The sequence below is a fragment of the Thunnus thynnus genome, chromosome 23 (assembly GCF_963924715.1).
Source record: "Thunnus thynnus chromosome 23, fThuThy2.1, whole genome shotgun sequence".
Lineage (NCBI taxonomy): Eukaryota > Metazoa > Chordata > Actinopteri > Scombriformes > Scombridae > Thunnus > Thunnus thynnus.
Window position 1 is genome coordinate 9,395,030 of NC_089539.1, and position 19,970 is coordinate 9,414,999.

A 19,970-nucleotide genomic window follows, 5' to 3' on the forward strand; every position below is an offset into this window, starting at 1 on the left:
TCTTCACAATGAATGTGGTTCATTTTCTTGGATTGATTCATCCTGCCAGGCAAAATGCGGCCAACTAGACCATTTCAAATGGGTTAAACCTACTTTACTCTCTAATTTCCACATGCTGGATACACACTAAATCCTGTAGAACCCAATAATGTAATCACTTTGCAATCATATTATAAGTCCCAAAGTATAAAACACTCAACTAGGTCACAAATGTAATAAAGCAAAATATTCTCTGACAAATGATGTAATAACATTTTAATGACTATTTAATATGTTAATAAATTATTGGAAAACAGTATGTTTAATTCCTTACATCTGATTGACCATGCTTTTCCAAAGGGCTGAATTTTGATGGTTGATGTCATGTTATGTAGGTCTACATTTTGTCTTTAAAAACCAGTTGTTTTAAAAGTCAACATGGATGAGACAGATTTCTACACATGAAGCTGGACTTCAGCACTAACATGGACATCCTTTAGGCCAGACAAAGATATTTTTTACAGTACACTCTTTTAATGTTTGTAATACCTACATTTATATGTATGTGCCTGTGGCTGTCTAGAAGAAAAACAAAGGAAGGCCACCTATATTGTAGGTTTGCCTATGGACTCTCCTGAGGGCACAGGTATAAGACACTGCTGAAAGGAATGAAATGTTTTTTAAGGATAATAATGCCCACCTTCTTTACTGTGTATTTATGAAGCAGAGGATCTTTTAAATCACACAGTGTGAATCTGAGAGGTTCATATTTGTTTAACCTGTAACTAGTCATACTTAACAAGGTGATAGTCTCAATACACAGTGAAATATGATATTTCTGGTGGGACAAGGGCAAAGTTTTCCTTGGGTGCTACAGTAAGTGACAGTGTGCTGGTGTCCCAATGAAGTAGTCCATAAACTAGTCAGAAAATGTATAAAGTTGCATATCCCACATGCACATTGCTGTCAGGTGTTAAAAGTGATGTGGAAATACACTGCGTGATCCTCTCAGGACACCCTGTGCCCTCAGAATGTGAACAGTCTCCATGTAGAATGAATTGTGCAGCACAGCATCTTCTAGTCCAATTATAGCCTGATACACAAACTACAACAGTATCTGTTTCTAAACCACCCTCTCAATGATAAACGAAGTCTAAATATTTAGCAAGGACCAATCATTCTCCAAAGTTCACTATGGAAGACAGTGTGTTATGTAATTTGTTCCCAGTGTAAGTTTTATATTAGCTCTAGATTTGCTTTTAATGATAAGGATGAATAACAGCCACTCGACAGCAGATAAGGACACAATGTCTTGCTCATTATATGACTCTACATCTAAATTATTTAACTGTTTTGATTAAGGTTAGCTTGCCATGAGTATATTTCAACCATATATAGTGCGGCTTCATGCCTATCTGTACTCTATCTGTACTCTATCTGTACTCTATCTGTACTCCTGGTGTGTGGCACTTTTATGGCACCTAGTACATAAACTGATTCTGATTAAGACATTTTAAGTCCAAAGTACTTTACCAGGCCCGCCAAAGAATAACAAACAGTATACGTACGGAGAAATGATAGCTGCTCATTGATAACTTGGATCCACTGCTCACAAAGTCCCTGATTGGCGCAGTGGAAGGTGACATTGCTACACCGCCACTGGTGCTGCCTTGTCCTCCTCACATAGGAAACTGTAAAGAAACAAAAAAGAAAGGGGGAACAGAGGGTAAGCAAGGGAAAAAAAACAAATGAAATTATACTAAAATATGATGGTTGCCGGACATTTTTGACTGAAGTGTCAATTACATTTATTATCTATTAATCAGCAAATTGTTATCTTGATAAGTACATTGACAGAAAATGGTGAAAAATACAGATTACAGTTTCCAAGAATGTAAGTTGATGTACTCAAATGCGTTCAAAACCCAAAAGTATTCCATTTAGTCTAACAGAAAACAAAGAAAATCAACAAATCTCCACATTTGAATGATCAATTGATTATCATCAAAATTGATTTCTGTCAGTGGACTAGTCAATTAATTGACTAATCGTTTCACTTCTAACTCCAACTTGGTTCATCATATCTGTTTATGGAACACAGTGGTTGTTGCAGGGATTAATCCGTCAACCGCTCTGTTAAACATCAGTCTCTCTACCCACTTACCAACCAACACATCATAGTTCTAAGACAGAATGGAAAAAAACTGTCAATAGCAGAGAAATGCTGTCATCAAGATAAGAGGATTGCTAATCAGATTTCATGAGATAACAACAAATGTGCTAAATAAAGCCACTGATGATTTTTTTTGCCATTCCCATCATGTTTGCCACCCATTATCAAAACACACCTTCCCAGATATGAATCACTGCGAAACGCCCGTCATAGTGTCTGATCCACTATTCTGTGAGTATTTTAAGGCTCTAGGGCAGGTTTTTTTTTACGTCAGCAGGGAGGTATCCATCCACTCTTTTTGTAAAGACTACCTGGCTTTGCTACAGAAAAGATTTGGCCTGAGAAGGACTCCTAGCTTTCCGCGTCACCAGAGTCAATCAGATATGTGAATGAGTAAGAAATGAGGGCATGTGGGAAATGAAGAAGTCAGTTAAGTAAAACACGCTTCTGCTGATAGTCGGACAAAAAGTAGAGATGGAGTCACATTATATCCTACGAGGAACATTACTGAAATATTTACATTAAGGGCCAAAAATTCACTCACTAAGCACTTTGACAGCAGATTCACTCACTAAGCATTTCAAAGTCAAATTATCACACTAAGCATTTTTTTCATCAGATAGAAAAGTTAACTTTCCAGGCAAGTTCTTCAGACCAAATTGCTTACAGTACCTTGTACTTACAGTCGGATAGGCAGAGAGATGTTCAGAGTGGGTGGAAAATCATCCTTTAATATGTTACATAATCAGGATGTAAGTGATGGGACGTGTCTTTGAAGGCAAGTTTCTAAAGAAAGTGGGAATGCAGTCGTGTCAGACTCGACAAACTCTAATGCCAGTAAAAGCTCACATTAGTGAGGTAATTTTTAACATTTGGCTGTGATAAATAATGTAAATCCGGTCTTGTTTGGATATAATCTAATGGCTCAAAATCAAGCATTAGCCCATAAGTCACTGGCATGCTGCCATCTTAGACCCAGTCAGCTAAGCTGTGAGGGACTCTCTTGTTAATGCATTACTTTCAAACTGTGGAGCTGTCTATGGGCTTTTTTCCAGTGTTAGATCACTTGTGATTGGTGGAGCTCAACACAGGCTCTTGGCACACTTACCCAAAATGTATCTGTGATGTGGTATTAACCTTCTACAGTAAAATGAAAGTGACAGTGATGAAAAGTGACTTCAGGCTATGCTTTTGAAAAGAACAAAAGGTGCTGTATCTATTTCCTACTTCATTGATTTATCATTGCACCTCCACAAAACTGGAAGACACAGACAGAGAGATAAAAAATAATGATGATCAAAATTAAAGCTGCAGAAGCTGAAAAATCCTGACTTCTAGTCCATAGTATAGGTCAAGACCCAAAATCACTGGATCCTACACTTCCCATAATGAAACTTGTAATTTTCATTATGGGACGTCTTCTGTAGCTCCTCCAGAGCTACAGAAGATGTTATACAACTCTTTTCACAGGCTGAGTAGTACTCCCCGTGACTAGTAAATTAACTGTGTAAAATTGGTTGTGGCCCTTTAAGTTTGTATACTAGTGTAGGTTTAGTACCTGTAAATGCATGTGGATACTGCTCAGAGTGCTGCTTTGTTTTTTTCTGACTCCTCCCGGTCTCTGTGTCGTCTTGGTCGCCTTCTTCCGTCTTGCGGACAGCCACTATTTCACACACCAGAACGGCATGGCTGTGAGCTGCAGAGACATAAGCATATTAATATTTTAACCAACTGCTCTACACAATAACCAAAGCATGATGCCCTTTTGCCGGCACAGTTAGTCTGTATAATGACTTATTTACTTTCTTGCACCTTCATAGGCACACACTGACAGACCAAGGCAACTGTGGAGCTGAATATTATATTATAATATTCTCCACTCCAAGCACAAAGGAAATGTTCACCAGAAAAAAACATATTTTCTATATTAAAGCTGCTATAATAAATAGTTTTATATTAACAATTGATCAAATGACTACTGTAATGGGTCAGTCATAGTGACAAACCCACAGAGAATGATCCTCTCAGCTTTATGAAGCCTTTTATCAGGCTTCATATAATTTAGTTTTATGGCCCACAATTTTAATTTTTAGGTCCACTCTTAACAGTCTCATCAACCTTGTTTCCATATTAGGCAGCTGTTTCAATGAAAAAGCTTTAAAAAACTCACTGTACGCTACCTGCACAGCATCAAACGACAGACAGACAAAGTTAGCAACTAGCAGGTAGACCATTTCCATGCTAAAGACCCAAATATTTCCCCCAGGAATTGGTGGAGAACAAAACAGAGCTAAAAAGGCAAATGAATGCTAACGTTTCTCCAGTATCTGCTGGATATATAAATTAGCAACTGTTTGCTAACAAGGTGGTAATATGTCAGTGAAGGTTTAAGTAAATTTAGGTTTCCCCATAAAATTAAATCAGCTTCATCCATCCAGTTATAAAGGTACCTTGTCTTAAAGTGACTTTTACAATCGCAGCCTATCAGTTGTGTCACAAACAGTTAAATGAATGGGAGGAAAACACAGCCATATCCCAAGAGAGCTGGTGAGGAAATGGTGAAGGAACTGCATTCCCTTGTTCTTTTTTCCCACGGGAACTGGATTCAGGCTGCTAGTTTAGAATGACTTTGGGGATGAAAGACTTTGGCAGCGTTTAAATGGTTTGTTCATTAACAGAACTTGTCAAGAATGGGGTGATCTGGTTCCTCCTGGCAGTGAAAAGACGGGGTGGGTCAGTCACATTAAAGAGCTGCTAAGTGACATCAAAGAATTTAATAATAGATATCCATTCATTTTACTGGACGTTTGGGAAAATAAAGGGAATTGTTGAGGAAATGGTTTCTTTGCACATACATCCTGATAAGTGATGACAAATTGGCCAATTAAACAAAAATATACATAAAGACAATTAAATCATTTGAAAAAACACCTACGACATAGACTGCAGAAAGGTGCAACTCAGTGCTAGGAAGGTAAATAATTTACACAGGGTCCCACAATATAGTTATCCATCTTGGATCCTGAGCATCCAGGATAAATAAGCTACAAACTCAAAAGTGCACTTTTGCACTGGGAAAGGACAATATTACTTGCAATGAATTTAACTGACCTCTTCAACTGCATCACATACAGACATTTCAGTCTCTCCTACAAATTTATTCAGCTGATATGGTGAAATGGATGGGAGGGAGGCATGGCATATTATTTCTCTCCTGGGAGTCTGAGGGAATAGGATTTCATTTCTTTCTCAAATAAAGATGATGCGCCATGCAGGCATGAATAACTTTATGGCCATCGATATTCACACTTTGACAAATAGGAAGAAGAGTTATGGCCATGTGGGTAATGGCTTTATTCAGAAAAAACAAGAATGAGAAGTTTCACTCCAGCTATTTGAAAAATGGCATCTATTGCTCTGCCAAAGCAGTTGTTGGTGTTGAATTAAAATATAAAATGGATTACTGAAAGTTATTGTGATTTATATATTCTATCCATTTTCTAAATCGCTTATCCTGTTCAGGGTTGCAGGAGGCCTGACAATGTGTCACAGGGGCTAAAACATATACAGTTGCCAGGCACACACATATACAATTTAAAGTTTTTATTCCTCCTATCATCCAGAAAAAAGAAACCAGAAAACCCAAGGGAAACTCAGGCAGGCCCTGAGAGAACATCAGCAGATTCAAACCATCTTACAGTTACATTAAGTAGTTACATCAAGTACAGTAGGCTGCTCTATTCTAGTTTCACTTTCATTTTTATCTTATTTTTACCATTATTATTATCAAGTGGGTTTTATTTTCCATCTTATGTTAAATTAACGTTTTAACATGCTTTTATGTTTATGTCTATTTTCATGTAAAGCACTCACTGCATGTAATTTCTTTATTGTAAAGCCTTTGAATTACATTTCTTATATTAAAGGTGCTATACAAATAAAGTTTGTTATTGTTATTATTACATATTTTCATGTCAAATAATTCAGATCACCAACTGCAAATACTGTCAGGAATGTTTTAATAACTTAGCAATAAAACACAGCTTTGCTCACTTCATTACACTCAGTTTTTTTTGCTGCTACAGCCTTATTTGATCTGGTATGATCAGTAGCTCATGATAGTTAATGCTAGCAAACCTTAGATAGACATAATGGTATGTAACTGACATTACTGAGTCAGTTTACTGATTTTATGTCTCCTCTCTACATGTGCTCCTGTTACACTATGTTTTAGCGTCTTGCATTATCCTGTAATTGCCATCTGTGGCCAGAGTGGCTGCTGTTTTGCAAAAGTTGCATAGACTCCTTTAGGTTTTTGTCAGATAAGATTTTTCAAAGCAGACTTTTTGACTTGTCAGAGTAGAAAACCACAGGTGTTACTAGTAACATTAACGATAACTCCGTTCTGTTCAAGTGTCCCAGTAAGATATGACAATGTAACAGTGAGCCAGCATACACAATAACAGGACCCCGTAATGTGTTGAAACCATAGAAGCTGAATGGAATTCAACCATCCCTAATTTATTATTTACACCTGTGCTTTTCCTAATGGCATGTGAGAATGTATTCTATGAAAAAGGGCCTATAATGTCTCATTATTGACAAAGGAATTCACGTTGCTATGTCACACTGACCAACACCAATGGGTGTTTGCAGTGAGTCTTAAGTAAGTATCTAACACAAACAAACCAATAGGAAAGCTTATTGTTTGAGCTCTTGATTTAAGCACACCTTCTATGCACGTGCATGAGATTGTGGAACGTACAACCCGGAAGGAAAGTAACTTTGGACTCACATCAACATTTACAGTTTTTTTTCGTATTATGCAACATGTAATACTGATGTTTTGATTTATCACTGAGATGTGCTGACAAAATAGACACAATGTGTTGAGGATGATGTTCTAACATGTCAAAAATCATTTCATGCACATAGAAACAGATAAGCAAAAACAGATTATCTTTGGTAAAATGTTGCATGTTAATAGAGATAACTACAGTCAGAATGAACAAAAGATTACAACAAATTGTATTAGATTTGAGATAATTTAACATGAAATCTTAATTTTGCAATTTATTTTTCCAGTGCCAAACTTGTACCCAATATATGCCAAAACACAGAATATATTATAATATCTCATATCTTACACATTTACATGTTTGTTATCTTAAGCTCCTTGGCTTACATTGAAATCCAAAAAATGAAAAATGTATGAAATCATTGTAATGGCCTGTTAGGCAAATTGACCTCCATCAAAGACAAAAAACTATCATTCATGATTGAGTCAGTACAGGTGGTGTTGCTTTCTAACTGCTCAAACCCTTCTCTGGTCAACTTGGTCAAATTAACCCAAAAAACGAAGCACAACAGCAACAGTTCCAGTGACCTGTGTTAGGGAAGGAACTGGAAACAATAGCTAACATTCCCACATTCCAGCACTGCTCCAATAACCCTGCCACACACACACACACACACTCAGATAGATATGCACACACAAGTACACAATAATCCCATAACCACACACACAGAGAACACATCCCCACACACAAATTCCCTACTTTTTAGCTCAGTGCAGTCCCTAAGCTACACGCTAAGCCCTCGGCCATACAAGGCAGAGATCCTCTCTGCTCTGCTCTGACATACTTTTCTTTGTGCTTGAAAAGAATCTTAGTACTGTCAGTCAGCCAGTGTGCGCTGCCTATTCATACCACAGGCCAAAGAGGTCTGCTATCTGCAAAAAGTCAGCTTTTCAGGAACTGGAGGGGAAATGATTTATTTTCTAATGTCTGGAACTTGTTCTGCACTTGAAGAAAGCATTCAAATGTTTGTTTTGTGATACCTGGGTGTCATTTAAGGTCATCTAGCTTCCATTTCCACCAACTGTCTTAGAGTGAAAGGCATATGTAATTTGTTTTTTGTCACTAAACCATTGCCTGCCATTACTGCTGCTCCAGCTCAAAAAGACTTACAGTAAATGTGAAAAATAAGTGTAAAAAGAGAAGCTCCAACATCTCAAACTATGAGCTGTATTGAAGCAAACCACAGATAATGTCACATGAAGGATTGATTAACACAAAATTAAAAACAAACGCTAGTATTATCATTCAAATAATATCGAACACATAAGTGATTAAATTCCTGTGACCTGGAGCGTGACGCTCAGTGTTTGTGTAACTAACTCATGATTCTCAGCAGAACTCAGTCACAACAACAGTTGAGACTGCAGGGATATGAATGTTTTCATATAAAGCCAAAAAATATTAACTGTGTTAATAGTGAAAAGGAAAAAGAAACTTAAAAAATAACTTTTCCAACTTTATTATCTATTCTGCCTAAGTGTAGCTTGTGTAAAAGAAGACTATAAATCATTTACAGTATGATTTATGTCTGAACCTAAAAAACCTAAAACCAAAGCTAAAGTAGTTACTTGCCCAACAATTATCAAATTAACTATCAATACTCACTTGAATTTAACAGGAGACAAATACAGTGAATTACCTTAGAGGTATATTTCAGTTATTTTGAAAAATATGCTTATTCACTTCCTTGCCGAGAGTTCGATGAGAAGATTGATACCACTCTTGTGCCTATAAGCGGAATATGAAGTACCAGCAACAGCCAGCTAGTTTAGCAATGGACTGGAAACAGCTAGGGAAATAGATAGCTTATAGTAGCTCTGTTCAAAGGTAGCAAAAGCCACCTAACAGCAACCCTGAAGCTCACTAGTTATTAATAGTTACAAAAACAGAAGTGTAAAATTTGTCATGTTATGGTTTTACAGGGTGTTTAGTGCAGATTTGAACAGAAATGTGTTAAATTGTAAGCTTTAGATTTGCTAGAAGGCGGGTTTTGTTACTTTCAGACAGAGCTTGTAGTAGGCAGGCAGTTTCTGATCTTTATGCTAAGCTAAGCTAATCATCTCTTAGCTGTAGCTTCATAATGAACAGACAGATATGAGGAGTATTTCCAAAAACATCAAAATATTGCTATATTCCTATAACATTAGAATCGATGTCTGGATTGAGATTGTTCTTATGTTTGTCATTTGGAAACTCGCAAATTGATACTTTACTGTCCAAAAATTTGTATGATGTACGTATTGGTACCGTCCGCAACTGCATACCAGGTTTCAGTTTCCCCCCTTGAGAGCTTCAAGTTGCCAATGGGAGTATTGCCAAGTTCAAAGAGACAATCACATGGAATAAGTACAAGGAGAAAGATAGAAGATGATTCCCTAACCCTGGCATGTATAACTCTATCAATGCGCAAGACGGGCAGTGGGACATCGAATTCTGGCAATGGCAGTACATTGCTTTGCCCGAGAATGAATGTAATCCCTAACTCTGGCATTGTTAGTGCCTTTCTCTACTGAGCCAGAAACATCCAAGTCCTTAGGGCACAGGGTGCCACTGGTTTCCATTCTAACCACATGAGATGGATTAACACCTGTGATGCAATGTAAACACTATTAAAGGACCAGGACCAGTTTGAAAATCTGTGAATTTGTTATACACGTGATTGTATATACCAGTGGACCTTGTTGGCTTGTGACACTGAGAACTAAGTTCTGTCTTTTTGCAATCCCTTGTCACAGGTTCTATATGTCTACAAATTGTGATAGTTGACCATTTCAGAGGCCTAAACAGGTAAAAATTACCCAGTAATTCTCAACAAAAAAGCAAATATTAAAGTCTGAAGAAAAGAAGAAAAATGTGTTTTTCTGCTCTATTATCCTGTTAATCATTCCCTGACACCCCATGTTATCAGAAGACATTCTGATAATTGTTGGGCTTCCTTTAGGTTGGGAATAACTACTATACACTAATACATGCAGTATACATCAATACAATCTGCTATCTGTATGCTCTATCATTTCCACTAAATCCTGCACCTGACAATACAATACAACCATGAACAGTAGCACAGCATATTTTTGACCAAAGGCCTTAAATAATTCACTTAACAATATAAAATGGAGACTTTGTTAAAAGAACACTAAACCTTTAGTCTCCATTCAACCCATGACTGTATCATCCTGGTGTTCAATTTGGGACGTGAACAGATCCTGTCTATGAGAGAGAGCAATGGCAAGTGTAGTGGGTTTTTTTGAGTTTCACATTATAAAATGAAAATAGCAATGAAGTTTAAAATCTGTGAAGTGGCCCTATAACTGCTAAAAATCCAGCAGTACTTGATGAGGATTGAGAGCCATGGTCTTGGCAGTAACTGTATCCTATAACAATGGAACAAAGAGGATCTTTGTGTTAATGTAATGGAGCTTAGGAGGTCACCTAAATTCAGCTCTTTTGGTAGCAAATACTATCTACCCTGTAATTCAAGAGCACGGTTCTGAAGAAGAGCCATTGTTAAGAAAAAAGGTATATAAAAGCTTGCCGCTGGGGCAGAACCCAATGCAAGTACCCTTCTTTTTGTACTGTTGAAAGTGCTATTATGTACTGCAAGTAATACAAAATGTAACTTTTTGTATTTGTCTCATTTTCTATCCATTTGCAATGGCCAATCTCATGTCAACAGCTTCCAACCACAGTCTTGAATCTCACTCTCTGTGGTCGTGGGTAAGTCTTTGTCCCCTTATTGAGCTACCTTAACTGACAATAGTAACTATACCCTTAGGTCAGATTGAATTGGTACAAACTTTTTTTAATTTTTTACTTTAAACCTGTATTTATAATGTTTTGGCCACTTGTGGGCAGTGGAAATAAGCTGTAAACACAACACTAACATATTATCGCCTTTAATTTGTTAGCATAACAGTTGGCAAACTTGTTAGTGTAACGGTTACACATCCAACAGATACCAAGCAATATTGATATTCATTTGGAGTCATGTTTCTTGCCACCTGATGAACATAAGTTCAATATTCACTCTCCTTTTAGCTCTGTTTTTGGTCTCCACCAAGTCCTTAGAGAAAAATCTGGATCCTTAGCTGCTAAATGCTTCACTATGTTCACTAGCTGGGGAAAATGTTGGGCAGGTAGTGCACTGTGGGTTTTCAGAGGTTTTTAACATTTGCTGGAGGCAACACTAAGAGAGCAATGAGAGTGAATCAAACAGTAAAGCTAAAAGTCGCTACAAAGCTTTGTAGAACTTGGGTGATAATTCTCTATGGGTTCATCACTACAAGAGTCAACTTTCACTTTCAGTTCAAGTTGTTAGTTGCTATAGTTAATCTTTTGAACATTAGTACCTTTTATGGTGGATCAGAAGGTACCTGAGCCTGATACGGTTTATATGTGAAAAATATTTTTGCATGATCCTGCTCAACCCGATTCCCTAAAACAAGGTGGCATCCCACCTAACAATTCCACTGTAAATACTGGTTTCCTTCACACTGTCTCAAATCAAACATAACGTCTGTGAATTCCTTGTTACACCTTAGATGTTTCACGCATGGATGTTAGTTACCTCAGACATTCTCTCATCAGCACAGATGTAATTTAAGATGGTGTGCCATAGATACAGAGATGATTGTCCTGAATTTGATCCTAACATAATATCCAATGTGCTCATGTGTGCATCAGAGATTTTGTGTTTGTGTATATGATATCTCTGACAGCCCAGCGCCTGGTCTCACCTTCTTTTAGTCCTCTGACAACAAGCTGTCATCATATTCATATTCTGCTGTTGTTCTCTGCACCCCTCCCTGTACACAGTGGATCAGAATGTAATCCCTTTATTGTTGCTGAGGTTTGGCACTAACAATGTGTTGGAGGACAAGCCAGCACAAGCTTAAGGAAATGCTTGTGTTCTTAGGTGTTCCCACACTATTTATGTTTTTGATGTCATTCCTGTTTTGCTTTTACATATTGCATTTCAAGTGGCATGCAACACAGATGCAAGAGAGGAGATTTGACTGAGGGTGTAAAACTGATGAAACTGTTTATGTTGTTAGGTGATGCACCCTGATACATACAAAGTCTAAAATCTTGGCCCTATGTTCGATATAAGTTGCAGATGAGTCCTTCTATCCAAAACATGAATTACTACACAACAAGGATGCTGTCCCATCATGGACAGGATAGTTATGGACTTCTTTGTCACTTACCCACACCAACCTGCTATCACCCAGGTCAGTGATTCATTATGTGACTGTTGCCAGCAAACACTTAGTTGTCTTTGCTCTACTCACATTTTTGAAGAGAGACATATCATTCCAGTTACCATTTGTCTGTAATGGGTTGTCATAATTTTAAATGTGTGGCCTGATGCACTCAATTGGCAGTAAGTCTTCAATTAAATTGGATTGCAACCAATTTGGTAAATCTTGTACATGCAGCCATAATCCACAAGTTTGTTGCCTTTGATACAATTCTACTAATTTCTGTTGTCTTTAATAAGATGAAACTTGGTAAACATGAGCATGGGCTTGACATGTTGAAGCATGGCACCAATATGTACGCCTTGTGGCCATTAATAAAACACCACAGTATTTCTTGAACACATTATTCAGTTATCGCTGATTTTGGTTGGTATCTTCAGACGTCAATCACTAACACTTCTTGCTGGGACTCTTTCAGAGGCTGGGCCCGCGAGCATCAGCAGCAACAGCATCAGATGTAGCAATCACACGCATTTTCTTCAGGAAATACAAATATTCTAACTAGCTTTACAGGTAATGCTCTTTAATACTGACCCAAGCTGCAGGTAAATAAATGCAATCAATGTAATGAAAGGGCCTGTATTGCTGCCAGTGATGCAGTATAAACCTGCACTGTTTACCCAATCTCCAGCTGTCGTTTTCTGGCAGTGTTTTTTTTTTCTCTGTATCTCTCTCCCTCCCTCAGCAGCCGTCTCTCAATGTACAGACAGGGCTGTGCATTGAGCACCAGCTTTAGATTACAAAGCGCAGATCTGCCTGGGTACACATGGCAGTGAGCTGTCAAACAAGACATGTGGATTTCTCCCAGGCACAATGGGTATGTTAAGGCAATGCTTAGACAAACAGATGGAGAAAAAAGGACAAGCAAGGTGGAAGGTATAACAGAACAGTAGAGGGTCAGTAATACTGCTTTGGCACTAAAGAGTATATGCCTTAAGTACTGGATGGTACAAGTCATTACTCTCAATTGAAGATGCAAACTTGCTTTTTTGTAACCTTGATTTTCTGTATTGAACATAAACATGCTCTGGATTTCCCTTTTCATGTTCTGCTTTTGAATTTTAAGCCATGCAAAATAGGTTGGTGGGTCCCGCATTTTGATCGCAACAAAAATATTTTAGCAAATATTTGATGAATTGCCATAAAATTTTGCACAGACACTCATATAGAGGTGAAACATTAAGTCGATTAATCAATAGAAAGAAAATGAATCAGGAACTATTTTCATAATTGATTACTCGTTTAAGTTGTTAATTAAGCATAAGTGTCAAAAACATACTGTCAACAGCTTCTGTTCTAGTTCCAAATGAAATGAAATGTGCTGGTTTTCTTGTCCAATAATAATAAACATAATATCCATGGGCGTTGGACTTATGGTTTGACTCATCATGACTCAAATCATGCTCATCATTTTAAGACGTCACCTTGAACTGTGGGGACTGATGGACATTTTTTACAAATTTCTGACTTTTTCTAAACAGTCAATTAATCAATCAATCAAGACCAGAATTGTTGGATTTACCAATAATGAAAATAATAATTACTTGCAGTGCAACACTTGTGTTCCACAGAAGATGAAGCCTGATGACTTTAGTGATGCCCTGACTTTTCCTCTAGCGCCACAAGAGTGAAATAGACTACTGGATGGATTGCTACGAAATTTGGTACAGATATCTGTGATGTTCAGAGGATGAATCATACTAGATGTATTGGCACAAAACCTTGTACAGACATTAACAGTCCCCAGACAATGAATCCCAATGACTTTGGCAATCACATCCTAGTTGTACTTTGTGTTAAGTGCTAATCAGCAAATATTAGCTTGCTTAAATGTTACACTAAGATGGTGACAATGGCAAGCATTATACATGTTAGTATTGTTATTGTGAGCATATTAGCGTGCTGATGTTAGCATTTAGCTCAAAGCATCACTGTACCTAAGTACACCCTTACAGAGTTGCTAGCATGTTTGTAGACACTGTCTTATTTCTCTCCATTTCTAAAACTTTGCAGACTTACTGTAGTTCTATGAGTGACTGATGCACACAATCATTTTGTTTCTTTCTTAACTTCTTACATGTGCAATGGGATTTTAGTACTGGGGAAATTCTGTGATGCTGATACCCTATTTTAGCCTGATTTCCTATACTTCCAGTATCACTATAAGTGAATCCCTGGCTGTAACACGTTGGATCTGTATCCAGCTCTGCCATATGGGAAAGCAAATATCTAAACCCCCCCTGGCCAAGAGAGATATCCAGGCTTAGAGGGCCTGAGGAAGTACTACTCCCTAAGCATAGTGATTTGGAGGAAAGGGAAGACGCTCTCTAAAGCATATGCCATGATTTATTCAAGATTTTCCTCCAAGATGGGAGCTCACATTGTATCAGAGGAGTGACTCAGGCATTATGTGGACACAGGATTTACTCGAGGCTCAGAGGCCATGCCATCTCAGTGATTGGATTTTGTTTGTGTGCCTGTGAGAGCAAGTGTGTGTATACGAAGAACAGGCCCAGCTAGGATACCCTGTCTTGTTCTCTACTCAGCACATCTGACTGACGGATGCTCTGATTCGACCAAATCCACTTAAATGTCAAGCAGTTACATTCACTAATGTTGTCTAAACCAAAGCATCAGGGCCAGAGTGATGTTTACCGCTCATAGCAATTCCTCTTGGCATTTAAGGCACTTGTGTGTCAGTTTGATGTTAGGGAAAATACATTGGACAAAAAATTGAAAATATGAGCTGGGGAGGACCTGTCAAATTTGAGTCACGCTACATGATTTTCTGCTATCAGCCAAGATGAACTTTTTCTGTCTGCTTGGAGCTGTAAGAAAATTTTCTTAACTTATAAACGTTACGTGATAGAAACTGTCATATTTGCACCAACTAGTATCTGTCCTTCCATCTATCATGTTTCTCCTGAAATCCCAGCTAGTTTTCGTAACATTTTATCTTTCAATTTCAATAAACTACTTTGGAAAATTGTATTCCAAGTGACAAAGAAACATAATCCATCCCACTCCTGACTTCCTGCTGTTGTGGGTACTGGACCTGTGAGATTTTACAGATGCAAATCTAAGGTAAACACAAGCGCCACACAGAGAAGGAAGCGTGGCTGGCTAATGCAGCTCATGATGTAACTTATATGACGTTAGAACATTTGCAACACGTGCATTCCAGAGATAAAGTGTTCCTTATTTGCAAACAGCAAAGATGTAAGAGAAAATTTCACTCACCGCCATCCCCACCTTTACCTTAGTCACTGATTAACTAGATTTTATTGACTACTAATAATAACTATACTCCACTCAAAGACTGCATGTGAAATAAGGTAACTATAATTAGCCACTTAATGCTTAAATACTTAATGTCATTCAGTGTTCTCAGAAATAAATGGGACTCCATCCCTTTTCTTTTCACGGTGGTGTCTGATGTTGAACTAACTGCATATTTATCACTGGCAAAGTCTCCCTGTTTGATCCCTAACTCCAGGGTAAACTGACCTGCTCTTGTCACAGTGATCACTAGGGGGGGGATTTTGATGTAGCCGGGTTGAACATTGACTCAATAAATGGAAGTCTTTATGGCAGGTTATTATAGGGCACTTGATACCACTTTGAGGAAGGTCAATGGCCAGGTTTAAACTGAAGTCTGCAGTGCCAGCTGTAATCACTTCACTCGATATGGTACAGTAATTGCAGACCAGGGAACTCATCTAGACGAACAAACATTAGCCTCCGGGGGTTATAAGGACGTACAGATGAAGTGGAAGTTGTCTGATGCAAAAGGATGGAAAGGGCTGCTTGAGAGCCGCGGTTATAGTAAAGAAGACTTTGGGTACCGAATATTCATCCAGTGCATGCTGGGATTGCAACTCACTGTGACCCTGGATTGGGTTGGTAAAAAGTTCTAACAACTATTTGTTTACTAAATCAGGTTCTGCCATTAAAACTCAAGAAAGGTGTTAAAATAACTAGTAAAATCTTTAGTAGGGTGTAAATTGGTTGCTAGAAAACATCTGTAGCACCATAAAATCAAAAGCAATCAACTATGTAAACACACAAACATAAACTGGCACAGTCAACCAACCAAAAATAACAGTTTTAAAGGGTCAATCAATGTATTAAACTTTACTAAACATTCTTTGTATGAATGATTTGTATATGTATGTATGATGTAGTTTTATTCATATATCAATACATGGAGAAATACAGTATGTATTTCAGAGGAGAGCTGCAACAATTAGTGTATCAATCATTTAGTTAATCAACATAAAATTAATAGGGAACTATAATAAAATAATTGTTTTAGTCATTTTTCAAGCAAAATGCTTTTATTTGTCAAACATGATAGTAAACTGAATATTTTGGGGTTTCGGACTGTTGTTCACATCTTTGACTCTGAGAAATAGTTTTCTGACATTTTATAGACAAAATTAAGATTAATTGAGAAAATAACTGTCAGATTAATTGATACTGAAAATAATTAGTTGCAGCCCTCTTTCAGAGTTAGTTGTATTCATGCAGTTAAGAATGAGTGGGAGAAATCCACTTATGCTAACCTAACTAACAGTCATCAAGTCTGACATTATTAGCGTAGGCTAGTAGTATAGGCTATTATTTTATTTTTGTGAAAACGACATCTTCCCAGATTAAATTGTTATTGAAAAGCATTTTAATCTAGTGACATGTCAGATGTGTTGACCAAAACACTTTACTGCTTATGTTACTCATTAGTCTAAATGGGCATATAATAGCTTTGTCAGTTAGCAAGACAATAGTTACAGCTGAGTGAAAATATTAAGTAAGAATTTGTCTGGTACGACCTGTTTTAATTTAGTGACATGTAAATCTCTACTTAGTTAGAACTGGTTTGAATTTATGAAGAGCTGGTGCAACTGACTCAAACAGATAGAGAAAACGGATGAATGGATGAACAGATATAATGAAGAAACCCACACTTTAATCCACTTTAATCCACTTTAGCTTTTCAGTTTTAACTTCAGCTGAAGAAATTCATACCCTGCATGTGTTTTGAAAATTCTGCCTCCTTTTGCCTCATCAAGCTCTCTTGAATAAACTTCTCTTGAACAAGCTGAATTCAAGGCAAGTTTCTAAAAAGCTGATATTTTATAGATTTTAAATGAGCTCACTGGGGCAGAACCTCCTTCTCACCAATGATTGAATAAATGAATAAATGAACTTTGTCTCATGTCACTGACAGAACCCATTCTTTGTGGGAAACATAGCTTACTGTTAATTAACAGACAGCCCCTAGTAGTATTTGCTTGTAGGAACAAAGCCTCCCAATTATCTGTGACTGGAAACCCACCTGTGTGACCTGCTCTTGTCAGCGTACAGACCTCAGCTACAGTAGCTACATGACCTGACTGTTGCTCCCCTAACATGTGCATGATCCTGATAAGGAGAGCCGAATGGGAAGCTGAATTCAGACCCCTTAACACTCCCTCCTCCCACCTCCTCTAGCCCCCCTCATGGGTGACAATACATTTTACCAAAGGCAAATTATTTGCTACTAGGATATGTAAGCTTTAATACAACTAAACAACGTAGGTTATTTCATGCATTTTTGTTTCGTTTTTTAAATTTGTATTCTTATTTATTAAAAACTATTTATCATTCAGTTTTAACAGTTGGTAATATATATATATATATATTTGTTTTAAGTTTTAAGATATGTGGCACAATCTGCTTTGCGTGCGATGACACCGCTATCATACTCACTTCAGCGTTTTAGACATACCTGTTTCAGAAATGTTGCTGATATCAGATCTTCCTTTGCTGCTCTTCTCAGCGTCCTTCCACGCCAAAACACTGCGATTAAGAAGAACTTCCACCTGTCTGCGCTTCAGCAAAAGCTTCGATGATAGTAATTTGGCTTGTTTCTCCATAATATCGCTCAGAAGTGTCATCGGTTACGCTGCCGTACCGACGGTTCTGATCTCAACTTCAGTGACGGCCCGCATAACAAAACGCGTTTGGTGGCTGTAGTGTGTGGAGGCAGAGTGCCGGCCGGCCCCAGCTGTCAGCAGGAGAAGGGACTTAAGACAAAGATCGTCTATAAGAAAGACGATTCACTCGGTAGGAAAGATGAAACTGGCCTACTTTCAACTCATGAAAGTGAGTTCTAACCAGCACTCCTCCTATTGGCATATACTACTAATACTACTACTACTAATAATAATAACAATAATAATAATAACAACAACAAGTACTGAAAGACGCTTTACACAGAAGCAGAAACAAATAAACAGACAATAATAATAATAACAACAACAGCAAGTACGCTTTACATAGAAGCAGAAACAAACAAACAGACAATTATAACAATCCACAGTATATATAAAACACAATAACAGTAATAGCCTTTTTGAATAATCGGGTTATTATCAATCTATTCGGAGCATAAAAGTCCCTAAAAACCAAATCAAAATATTATTAAAGTATTATTACTTTTTGTTCCTGGAAAACATTCTGTGGTTCAAACTCTGTACTGACAAATACAAATCCAAAGCAAAAATAGTAAATGTCACTACATTAACATGTCATTTTCACTGATACTTAAAGTAGGCTACAAGTTGTAATGTTTCTTACCAAAGAAGAAAAATACGACAATGATGGCTGATGCGTTTGTTGATCAGTAACAGTGAATGATGCTACCTTATCAAGGACTTTAATTTATTTTTTTAAAGATGATTTTAGTCTGTTTTGGAATTTCCCTGGTGTCCCTGGAGCCTACATTCACACTTGCATAATTCAAAACCTTTGAACTATGTTATTAACATTCATTTTAGTTTTTTTTTTTTTTTAAAGAAGAGGAAGAAATAAACTTTACATCACTTTACATATTTCAACAAAAATATCCGCAACTTTTCCAATAACACCAATAGCCTAACAGTAGACATGACGCTGGTAGTACCGGGAAATGGGGTCAGAGTGAGAGCTCTCGCATTTCGTCCTCTGTGCTTCAGTTCTGTGGAACACACTGCATCAGCACTTTGCATAAACACATCAGCTTTCTAAATCATGACTCAAAGCAGTCAGGAGCTTCCATGCTCTTCCAGACTGCATGTTTGAATAACAACCTTAACCTTTATCACCTTCAAGCAGCGATCATTATGAGGCAAACATCAGCATGAACAAAAAATGATGAGTAAACTCCAACTGTGTTTAAGTGCCTTCCACAGCAACCCCAAACTCTGCTTTTAACTCAGCGGAAACTGAGCTGATTTTAAGATGATGTAATACTATAGTAATAAAGATATCTTATTTTGCCCCATTTCTCCCCATAAGTTTGTCATTTCCTTTCATACTCTTGGTCTGTATGTGCACGTGAACACACACACACACAGTGGATTTCATGTGTGTGACAAAGTAAAATACAGTTAATAAAAAGTATTTGGGTTTTTGTCAAAGTAAAGTTTGTCTTCTTCTTCTTCTAATATTGTCAAACCAAACAGGTGGATATCTCATCTCTGAACAGCAAACAATTTACCTGGATAGATTTTAAACTGAGTAAACAAATAAGGAAATTACATTGTGATCAAAACTAATATTTTACACTAGTGCAATTTATGTGCTCACTAACGGGGTTACTGCGCTCGGTGACTGAGCGCAGTAAATTTGTGAGCTGATCATCGTTTTGTATTTTTGACACATCATGAAAAAACAGGA

General features: G+C 37.4%; 1 protein-coding gene across 1 annotated transcript in view; it reads right to left on the reverse strand.

Moving 5' to 3' along the window:
• cerk (ceramide kinase) overlaps window positions 1-18,313 on the reverse strand; it is a 41,671-nt gene extending 23,358 nt beyond the window's left edge. The window contains exons 1-3 of the mRNA XM_067581774.1: window positions 18,040-18,313; window positions 3,711-3,848; window positions 1,548-1,670 (exon numbers count right to left, since the gene is read on the reverse strand). Coding sequence (XP_067437875.1) covers window positions 1,548-1,670; window positions 3,711-3,848; window positions 18,040-18,208 — 430 coding nt within the window. The 5' untranslated portion in view covers window positions 18,209-18,313. The remainder of the gene's footprint in view (window positions 1-1,547; window positions 1,671-3,710; window positions 3,849-18,039) is intronic.
• Window positions 18,314-19,970: the final 1,657 nt, after the last annotated feature.